Source organism: Gekko japonicus, unplaced genomic scaffold (assembly GCF_001447785.1).
Source record: "Gekko japonicus isolate JY-2015 unplaced genomic scaffold, Gekko_japonicus_V1.1 scaffold1142, whole genome shotgun sequence".
Classification (NCBI taxonomy): Eukaryota; Metazoa; Chordata; class Lepidosauria; order Squamata; family Gekkonidae; genus Gekko; species Gekko japonicus.
Window position 1 is genome coordinate 415,430 of NW_015171537.1, and position 11,254 is coordinate 426,683.

Consider the following 11,254-nt stretch of genomic DNA (forward strand, 5'->3'; position numbering starts at 1 on the left):
GACAAATTTGCAAGTATTGATACCAAGGTATAGTTTCTTGACCTTTTGTTTCAAGAGTGTTTTTTCCTAGTATTATACCCTTGGATGTGGCTTCTCGTTGGGGGGAGGGGGTGGGCTCAGCGGTTTCCTCTTCCTTCCACTGGTCCGCCCCTCCCTCTGGCCCACCAGGGTGGCACCTGGTTGGGACTCGGCAGAGCAAGCCCCCCCAGCATCTCTCACTCTCTGGCTGGAATACGTGTGCTTGGGGAAGGGGTGGTGGTGGTGGCAGGGGGTCCTCCCATGGCTCAGAGAGTCGGGGGAGAGGGCTTGGCAGGAAGTTGGGGGGCAGGCCCTGAGAGGCCCCACCATAGCTATGGGCCTGGCATAGCCAAACCCTCACAGTTTGTGTGAGAAGATTCACCCTGCATTGGTCCCTTTCCTAACCCTGCCTGACAGACGGGGCAAATGGGAGACCAACTATGACCATGTATGAGTCACACTTTTAAAAAAATATATGGGGAACCAAAACCCCCCCCCAAACTTGCCTTGCCTACTCAAGTCTGTATTTTGTCCCAATACACCAAACCAAGAGCACAGAGATTCTGCTGTGCTGGTTTCCTTTGTGCTTTGACTGCGCTGCATCTTGTGCATGTGTCCAGTATGTGCTTTGCAATAACATCCATCAGAGGCATAAATCTCTCTCGTCACAGCCACTCTCTCCCTGAGAGCTGCTGTTGCTGCACAGTCAGCATTCTGTGGATATCAGAGCTGTCGCTTTGTACCCCAAGCTATTTGCAAAGAGAGTCGGCCACCGTGGTGTACATACAAAACTGCCTTATGCAGACTCAGACCACTGATCCATTTCACTGTCTACTATTGGCTGCCCTGGTTCTCCAGAATCTTTCCCAGCCCTTCTGCCTGCAGTCTTTTGAACTGGAGACGCCAGGGGTTGGAAATGTTGACCTTCTGCATGCAAAACTGGTGCTCTGTCATTGAGCCACATCTCCTCCCTGTATTCACTGTTTACAAGGAGCCGAGCTCTGAGAATTAACTGATCGGCACTTGTGTTGTAAGTTACCTTTCCTTGCAGGAGGAGGATGTGATTTGATCATTTTCTCTGGCTTTGATATATAAAGAGAGCTGAGTTATCCTCTCCCTTCCCCTATGTTATGATACTTCTGCAGTGTGTCTGGTCTGGCTGACTGGGTGCAGATCGATATGGACTTTATTTGATACAGCGTCTTTTGTATCATTTGTTTCACTGAACCTACTGAAGCGAGGAATCAGATAGTGAAGCCAGAGGGATGGATGTGGGGGAAAGAGGAGTTGGGGGGACTGCAGGCCTTCGTTCAAGCTGTTTCCTCCAAGGCAACCATAGCAATATAGGGGAGATGAACAAAGGTTGAAGATGAGTTTGGGTTTTGTTTCTGCTGCTTCAGCCTAAGGATATGAATAAGATGCTTAGAGCAGTGCGGCCTACCATTTGTCCACTCAGCTCTTGACCTCGATTGGCTAACAACAGACTGGCTGGATCCAGGTGGTGGTAAACGTCTCCTTGAGAGGGGAAGTGGTCCTGGTTGTTTCTCAAGAGGTGGTCAATAGACTGCTACAGAAGTTCTATGTGGATCCTAACAATTGTTCCAACTATTGGTCCCTCACAAATAGGGAAATGGCGGAGAAGCTGAATGCATTTTTTCCCTCTGTATTCACTGTGGAAGATGAGAAGTGCTTGCCCACTCCAGAACTGCTGATTTCAGGAGGGGTGTTGAAAGACCTGAGTCAGATTGAGGTGACGAAAGAGGGGGTCCTACGACTGATAGACAATTTAAAAACCGATAAATCACCAGGCTTGGACGGCATACATCCAAGAGTTCTGAAAGAACTCAAATGTGAACTTGTGGATCTCCTGACAAAAATATGTAATCTTTCATTAAAATCTGCCTCCATTCTTGAGGACTGGAAGGTAGCTAATGTCCTCTCATCTTTAAAAAGCGTTCCAGAGGAGATCCAGGAAATTACAGGCCAGTCAGTCTGACTTTGATACCGGGTAAGTTGGTGGAAACTGTTATTAAGGAAATAATTAGTAGGCACATTGATGAACAAAAACTATTCAGGCAGACTCAGCATGGGCTCTATAAGGGAAGATCTTGTCTCACTAACCTGTTAGTGTTCTTTGAGGGAGTGAACAAACATGTGGACAAGGGGGACCCAATAGATATTGTTTACCTTGACTTCCAGAAAGCTTTCGATAAAGTTCCTCGTCAAAGGTTCCTAAGTAGGCTCAATAGTCACGGGATAAAAGGACAAGTCCTTTTGTGGATCAAGAACTGGCTAATTAATAGGAAACAGAGAGTGAGTATAATTGGGCAATTTTCTCAGTGGAGGGTGGTAAGCAGTGGGGTACCGCAGGGATCAGTACTCGGTCCAATGCTTTTTAACTGTTCATTAATGATTTGAAGTTGGGAGTAAGCAGTGAAGTGGCTAAATTTGCAGATGACATGAAGTTGTTCAGGGTGGTGAGAACAAGGGAGGATTGTGAGGCACTCCAAAGGGATCTGTCAAGGATGGGTGAGCGAGCATCAACATGGCAAATGGGTTTCAATGTGGCAAAGTGCAAAGTGATGCACATTGCAGCCAAAAATCCTAACTATAAATACACGTTGATGGGATCCGAAGTGGCAGAGACTGACCAAGAGAGAGATCTTGGAGTCGTAATAGATAACTCAATGAAAATGTCTCCTGGATCTGTCAAGGGATTTTGATACCACTGCCTGCTTTTGTTAGGTGTACCACATCACAGTGGTCGTGTTCCTGCTTGGAGGGCAGACTCTGAATGCTGGTATTGGAGGAATGCTGGTCTGCTCCTTGACATTTATCCTGTGAGCTTCCGTGTTGTTTTAACATCTGCATTTGGGAGTTAAGTGATGTCAGTGTGACGCCCATCTGTATTTCTTGTTTTCTGAGTCAGATTAAGTTAAATAAATGGAATCTCAGTCCAGACAGGTGGTGTTGTTCAGCTGGTTATTAGACAAGGTGGTTCCTCCCCCAAAGGACCTGATCTGCATCTTGAGAATATTTCTAGATCTATCCTTGTCATCAAAAGCTCTGTGGCTTGAAGGGCCTTTTGCCAGCTCTGGTTGGTGTGCCCGCTACCCCCTTTCTTGAAAAGGAAGAAACTTAACATAGTTATCCAAAGTTTGTTCACATCCAGGTTAATTCTCTGTATGCCAAATTACTTTCAAAAACCTTTTGGAAACTTCACCCAGTGCAGAATGAAAGATGGGAACAACATATCATGACCATTTCACAAGATCTACTTTGACTTCCAGTTTGCTTCGAAGTCCAATTGAAAGGGCTCGTTTTGACCCTTAAAGCCCTGAGCAGCCTAGAGCTAGGACACTGCCAGAACCACTTTCCCCAATATAAACCTGCCCATGCACAAGCCCTGCTGTCACTCCCTTTGCTCTTAGAGGTAAGGCCGCTGCAGGCAAGGGAAAGGGCTTTTGTAGTCATAGTGGCTATTTTGGTGGCAAGTCCTCTCCAGGAAAGACCACCTGACTCCTTTGCTTAAAACGTTTTCTGCTACATTTAGGCTATATCTGGTGGTGTTTTGATTTCTCCTTGCTGTTCCATTATTATAGTATTTTTTTTTTTAAAGTCTTATTGAGACTGAATTGTTGTGATTATATTTTCTTTTTCTGATTAGATTGTCAGCTGCTTTGGATAAATATTAGGCTAGAAATGCAGGATATACTTAGCTTTTTTTTTTTTTAAGTGATTCTAAATGACAGTATGTTAGTATTATGGGGGCTGAATGCCAGCCACCCTTTCTGGGCTGTACAGCATGTCGATACAAGATCTTTGCCTTGCAAGCTTATAATTTTGCTTACATGGGTAAAACAAAGACAGAAACTTAAGAACAGAAGAAGAGCCCTGCTGGATCAGATCAGTGGTGCATTTAGTCCAGCATTTTGTTTCACCTGGTGGCCAAGCACTTATTCTGGAGGGCCAACAACAGGGCACAGAGGCTGAGGCCTTCCCCTGATGTTGCCTCCTAGCTCTGGGATTTAGAGGTTTACTGTCTCTGAATGTAGAGGTTCCCTTTAGTCCTCATGGCTAGTAGCCACTGATAAATCTGTCCTCCATAAATGATGGGCAGGGGAAATTAATGTGTTGCTTGAACACTTTCAATAGTGATGGCAAGCAAGCGATTTCTTTTGTGAATGTGGGCTCACTTGACAGGAGAAGAAAGCATTTGAAGATGGGGCGAAGGGATCAGGGGTCCGCTCTTGTTCCTTATGAACTGCACAATCAGGAATAAAGCAAGCTCTGAAGGAGCAGTTTTGTGAATAAAACCGCTCTCAGGAGGGGTATGTTCTTAACAGAAGAGGGTTGCAGCGGGCAGAACTGGGGGGGCGGGGTGTTCGTGTGTGTGTTGCTCATCCTATTTGTCCTCAGCCCACAGCACCCAAAGCAACATCCAGCAATTTAAAAGCCATAACACACTAAATCACAACACAATAAAATCCAATTAAATTTTTTCCTCCTTAGCAACAATAGTAATAAAAGAGCAATAAAACCTAATAGCCCCCCTCTCATATAGTGCATGTATATATAAACACGGTCCCCACACAGTACCACCCACTCAAACATCATCTAAAATTAAAATGTGCCCTTCATTACCCTCCCTCCGCCAACATCAATGTCACAATGCACTTAGAAGTATATTCAAAAGTGAGGTGCTTTTCATAGATGGTGTGTGTGTGTGTGTGTGTGTGTGTGTGTGTATGCTTTGCATGAATGTTGTTAACTAGGAAAAAGACTTCCGGTTGAGACCACAGTTTTGAGCTGCCAGCCAACTTCAGCCTCACCTAAGACGACCCGTCTCGAGAACTGGGTGCTCAACAGTCTCTTCCCTGGCAGGAGCCCTTTCCTCCCTTCTCCATCTGCTCAATGCCCAAAAAGCCTTAGGAAAAAATAATCACACTGTAGAAGTCCTTAAGAGAGCTAATTAGTGACTCCTGTTCCTTGGGGGGGGGGGGGGTGTCTGGGTATGAAGTGGAAGAGCCCCAGCACATCTCGGAGATGCCGGCCTTCTCTGTCAGTCTGTCATCGTTGCTGGAGTGCATCTTCCAGGCCTTCCAGGACGAGCCCTGTGGCTGCCATTGCTCCAGGCAGCAGCTTTGCTGAACATGCCTCTATGCATGTGGAGGCAGGGATGGGGCAGGCAAAGCTACTTTGAATAGCCGAGGTGCTGGATTTGCTCCCTTGCAGCACTCTCGAGGCAGGCTGCAAGCTACCTGTGCACTGCAGCTGAAGAAGGCATGAGAGTGAAACCTTCCTGAGCCCTCAGAGGCAAAACAGCCATGCTCCGTCAAGGGGCAGGGGTGGCAATTTGAAAGCATAATGTTTGAGTTTTGGACATACAGAGAGGGACTGGAGCAAAATAAGATGAAGAGAGCATTCATCGGTAGACTTGCCACATTTTGGGTTTCAGCATTTTGTTAAGAAACTTGAGTAAGGAGAGGGTTGGTGATGAAGCTTAGTTAGGTGGGATTGCAAGAGGTATTCAATATGGGAGGGAAGGTACAGTTTTAAATGCCGTTGTTGCTTGGGTGGAGTGGTGGAGGTTCCAGGGGGTCAGCATTTCTCAGAAATCACCTTGGCTACAAACCAAACAGAAAAAGGCTTTTAGCCATCTTTATGAACACTAGGGCTGCCAAGTCCCCCTGGCGGATCGGGCCCTGGGGGGAACCCCACCCCAGTGTGCACGTCACCAGGAAGTGACGTTATGTCGCCGGGCACGCTGGGGGCGGGGCCACGACCATCCAAGGGGGAAAATCTATGTTTCCCCCTTGGATGGTCGTGGCCCCGCCCCCAGTGTGCCCGGCGACATAACTTCACTTCCTGGTGACGTGCGTGCAGCGCACGCGCACGCACGCGTACATAGGATGCCGGACGGGAGTCCCCCACTCCCAACGATTTTCAACTTGGCAACCCTAATGAACACAGGGTGTTCATTGCTCTTAGTATGGATGGCCCCAGCTAGCCCTATTTCTTCAGATCTTGGAAGCTAAATGGGGTCAGCCCTGGTTGCTATTCGGATGGGAGACCACCAATGCAGCCCAGGGTCGCTACGCAAAGGCAGGGAGTGGCAAACCACATCTGTTTGTCTCTTGCCTTGAAAAACTCACTTGTGACTCGACAGCACTTTGTACCACCTGTTTTGTTTTGTTTTTAAAGTTGTACTAGGGAGTTTTTCTCTCCTTTCACAAATGCTCACATACCCTCTTGCGCTCCTGCATGCTTGAGCTCTTTCCTTATCCCCCACCAACCCCCACAGAGTATCTGGTCTAGTCTACTGAAAGAGCCCCCCCTGCATTGTGGCTTTGGAATGTTCTGTCTCCGCTTGCAGGGAGAATAATTTCATCAAGGACTTTCCCCAGCTGGCTGATGCGTTGATGGTGATCCCCCTGCCAGTGGAAGAGCAATGTCGCGGTGTGCTCTCTGAGCCTCTGCCGAACCTTCAGCTGCTCACTGGTAAGAGCTTTGGCCTCTCCATTGCAACATGGACAGTGTGTGTTCGTTTAGAAAATTCGTCTGTCATCTCTCCCAACCTGCTTGAGGTGGTTCACGACTACAATGATAAAACCAACCAAGACGATAAAACCAAATCAATTTAAAAGAAATCATGCCAGTCGGATCAATACGACAAGCCAGTGTTGTTGGGTCCATCCTTTGAGCTTGAGGCTAGGGGCTTGGCAAAGTCCTGGGCCTCCGTATAGCAGAGAACAGTGGTTGGAACTCTGCTGGAGTATTTACATTATATGCTAGTTTTAACTAGCTTTCTTTTTTTTGGGGGGGGGCTGCATCACCCTCCCCAAACTACTTTGAGACTGGATCTCTCCCAGCTGTGATGCCGTTGCTCCCTCTCCTGTTCAGCAGCCCAGGTGTCTCCCCCATTTCTTCTCCTTAAGACTGAGGAAATTACAAAATGCACCTGCCAAGAAGTAAACAATGTCAGGAGAACCTCATACCCCTTTCTTACATTCAGGGTAACCATTAATTTTCCAACAGGAAGGAGGCATGCAAGGTAAGCACAACTGTTTCCCACACTGGGTTGTAAAAGCAGGGCATGCCATGGCTGCTTATCTAGCAGCAACCCTCTCCCATTAAGAAACAAAAGGGGGTATCTGCCAGGTGAGAAACAGCCTGGGTTTGTTTTAATGGCTTCTTTTAATGGCTTGTTTTTTTGTAATGATCACCATATCGATACCTTATTGTTTTAATCTGAAGCCACCTTGAGCAGGACTTCAATGAGGCTGTATAGAAATTTCCTACATTTTTGTTTTAAAAAGTACCCCACCCTCCTAATTTGACTCAGAGGAGTGGGGGGGCTTTGAAACCCGGATCAGGTCCCAGAAGTGACCTCCAGGTGCCTGTCTCTGATCCTTACCATTGTGGTTTTCCATAGGTGGAGGGAGTGTTATGGGATTGTCACTTAACATACTGCCTGCTGGACTCCCCCACCCCACCCCCGTTAGTATAGTTTTGTATTCTTGTTTTTAAATGGGAAAGAAAATTCAGAGCTGGGATCCATCCCCTGCTATCTGAAGTGGTGCTGTCCATTTTACCAAATCAGGTCTCTCCCACTTCACTGCAAGCACAGGACAAAACTAGTACAGACAGCAGAAGTGCAGTGAGTGAACAGTCCCAGTGGGAGTCTAATTTACCCGTAGATAACCAGTATCTGGTGACATCTGCTTTTCTGCCTCAGCTTCTGAGTGTTCAGACTTTCATGACCCTCTTGGTGCATCTGAGGCAGTACACTGTTGCCTATGAAATTTTGTGCTGCAGTAAGCAAATGGTTCAGAGCACTTCCTGCTGCCTTTTTAGACATGACTCATGTGGTCTCCCTCGTTTCTTGCTTTCAGCCATAGATCTACTAATTGGGATACAAGGAAACCCCCCTATGCTGTCAGTGTCACTTGTTGGATGTCATGCGCTTTGTACTGGAAATAATTCACTCCAGCAGAACTCCCCGTTTTTGTGCTGCCTTCAATGATGCTACTTCTTGAAAAGTGCTATCAGTCCCGACAGACACAGCTCTATCACCGGCTTGCCCATGGCAGAAACAGCCTCCTCCTCACCATGGCTGTCAGTATCGCTAAGAACTCCGGCAGTGAGATTGTTGGGGGCTGTGATCTTTGTTATCACAGCGTCCATAGCCCTGGCATGTGCAACAAGGAAAGCAGTCACAGCAAAACCACCATTTCCTTCTCGAGCCACCTCTTCCTCCGTGATGCTGTCTAAACCCCAACTCTCTCTTTGCAGGTGACATTCGGTACGACGAAGCCATGGGTTACCCCATGGTGCAGCATTGGAGGGTCCGGAGCAACCTGTACAAAGTGAAGCTCAGTACCATCGCCCTCTCGGCAGGTGAGAATGGCCATGTCACAGTGACGAGGGATAGGTTTCTATCTAGCACAACTGCTGAAGCTTGAAGTAGTTGATTCTTTATAAAGTCTAAACAGCACAATGTGCATCTTGCCTATCAGCTGTCTGATTTGCAAGATGTTTGCAGAACACACGTCTCTGAGATGCATGTCTGACCCTTTTAACATTTATTTATTTATTTATTGTAAACACTTATTAGCTGCTTTTTCCCCTTGTGGAGCTCAAGGCAGTTTACGATATAAACAAAATTATTATAAACAATAAAACAGTATAAACAAAACAAGTTATAAAAACACAGAAAAGGTCACAATTTTAAAAATTCCAGTTTAGATGGCCACTAAATAAAAACTAAACCAGTCGAATGCAGTCCTAAATAAAACTGTCTTCAACTGCCTCCCGAAGATCGACAGTGAGAAGACCAGGCACACTACCCTGGGGGAGTTGCTCCATTATTGTGGAGCTGCCACCAAAAAGGCCCTCTCTCGTGTGCCCACCAGATGAGCATCTGTGATTGGTGGGACAGTCACGGGGGCCTCACCCTGTAATCTTAATTCCCGGGCAAGAATGTAATGGCAGGTATCCTTCAGATACCCTGGTAGAGCATTAAGATACCACGTAGAACATTAAGTTTCAAGGTTTCTCATCTTCTGGCTGTTTTGACGATTTCCCTAATATACATGTAGGGCTTTTCCTTTATGCTCAGCTTAGTCCTGATTTTCTCAGTAGTCAATCCACACACATTGGAATTGGTTTGGGCAGGGTTCTTCCGCACGTCTGCCCTTGCTCTGCATTTTCACAGTTGTGGAGTCAGTCTGTTTTCTTACGCATGCACCTTAAACAATCAGGATTTTCAAGGGAGGGTGCTGTTGTCATTGGCGGTATCATCAGTAGTGTCACAGCATCACCAATGTTCCCTCTAAACTGTGGAGTCTTGTGAGCAAAAATCCTACTATGTGAGCTACTGGCATTACAGTTGTGAGTGAGCGATTTGGCTACTGCATCAATTAGTTTGCTCTGGAGCCGTCCTTCCTGAGCTAAGACAAAAATGTGTGAGCCAGAGGCTCACACTAACTCAGCTTAGAGGGAACACTGATCACCACCCCCCCTTTTGTGCATGATTATATTGATGTATCAGTATCATGGCTGAAGTTTAAAAAGTGGGAAAGTAACACACACATAGGGATGAAGAGAAAGAGCGGGGACTCAATTAACGCATGAGGCTGTTGGGAGGAAGGGCAGCATTTCCGTGGTAGGGAGCTCCAGCTGCCTATTGGGGAGGATTGATGTAAGTCCCACCCCCACATCTACCTTGGCAAGGGGAAGCCTATAATGGGAACAGTTCCACCAGCCATCTGTTTATGAACCATATGTAAAGTGCTGTGCCCCTTTCAAACCATTCTGCTTTTTTCTGGCACCAGAAGTAACCCCCACATGAACACACAAACCAAGGTTTTTTGCATTTTTTAAAAAAATCAGCACTGAAATATTGTTATATCGATATACCATTGTAATGATAGGTTTACCAGGTGCTTTGAATTCCCAGCTCTCATTTTTTAAAAAAAGTCTCTAGCCCTTTCCCTTGTGGAGATAAAAGGAAAAAGGCATATCTCCACAAGAGAAGTGACTAAAAATTCAAAGAATATGCTAATATACGTCATAATATAGGTAATTTTCTTTTCTTTTCTTTTTTGAGGCAATTAGCTATGACGATTCCATAAGGCCATAAGAGAGCTGTGACTTGAACCCAAGTTTTCCAAGTTTTGGGACAATACAGAGAAATGGCTGATTAGGATGGGCACCTTTCGCTAAAAAAAATTACCTGCCGTTAGTTAAATGCTGGCTATTAGAGCGACACCATCTCATACCATTGGCCCAGTTCCCAAATAGGATCCTCATCATTACACTGTTGGGCTTAGGGTAAATGAAGTGCCATTGATCTTACTGTATTGGTTGTCAAAGTGGATTCAGTGGACGTTGGCAAATCGCAGAAGGGTTCAGCAACACACACACGTGAGTGATTGTGTATGTGGTCTTGAGTGCAGCAGATGGGGGAAGAATGGTGAGGCCCAAAGGGGATTCAGCAGTTTCCCCCTCCAGCAGTTTATCTGAGAAGCTGTTTTGTGAGTGCAAGCAGAACATATCAAAACATTAATAAAAAAACAAAAAAGTTTGGCAGGGTCATAGGAGATGATTGAAGTTGGAGGTGCAGCAGAAATTATTCAAAAATAGACATAATGTTGAAATCAGTAATCAGCCTACCTGCCAAAAACAGTGTGTGCGCGGGGGTGGTGGTGGTATGGTTATATCAATTGGCTGGGGTGGTTGGTGATGCATGCTCTAAACTTGGCCATGCAAAGGGACCGCTGTGCACTGTTGACACTAGGAGCTCATCCTGTATCTGTTTTGCTGACATTGAGATCAAAATTGTTATGTTTTAATTTGTATTATGTATGTTTTTATCGTGTATATATGTCCTGAGCCTGCTTTGCGGGGAGGACAGGGTATAAATCTGACAATAAATAAATAAAATTCAAGAGGAGTAGCTAACAGTGGGGACCTCAATTAGTGTATGTGAATGCTGCAGGCCACCACATCCCTCTGTCTCTCTCACATTCATTCTGTCTGATTCATTATAATCTTGCCCATGCTCTTCTATACCAGGATTTGCGAACGCCCTGAAGATCCTGAACAAGGACAGCAGCCGGGAGGAGTTGCTGTCCTTCATCCAGCAGTATGGCTCCCACTACATAGCAGAGGCCCTGTACGGCTCTGAATTCAGCTGTGTCATCCACTTTCCAAGCAAGAGGGTTCAGCAACA

General features: G+C 46.1%; 1 protein-coding gene across 1 annotated transcript in view; it reads left to right on the forward strand.

Moving 5' to 3' along the window:
• LOC107117485 (astrotactin-2-like) overlaps positions 1-11,254 on the forward strand; it is a 490,835-nt gene that overhangs the window by 386,351 nt on the left and 93,230 nt on the right. The window contains exons 13-15 of the mRNA XM_015419611.1: positions 6,395-6,519; positions 8,314-8,418; positions 11,098-11,243. Of these exons, the coding sequence (XP_015275097.1) occupies positions 6,395-6,519; positions 8,314-8,418; positions 11,098-11,243 (376 nt within the window). The remainder of the gene's footprint in view (positions 1-6,394; positions 6,520-8,313; positions 8,419-11,097; positions 11,244-11,254) is intronic.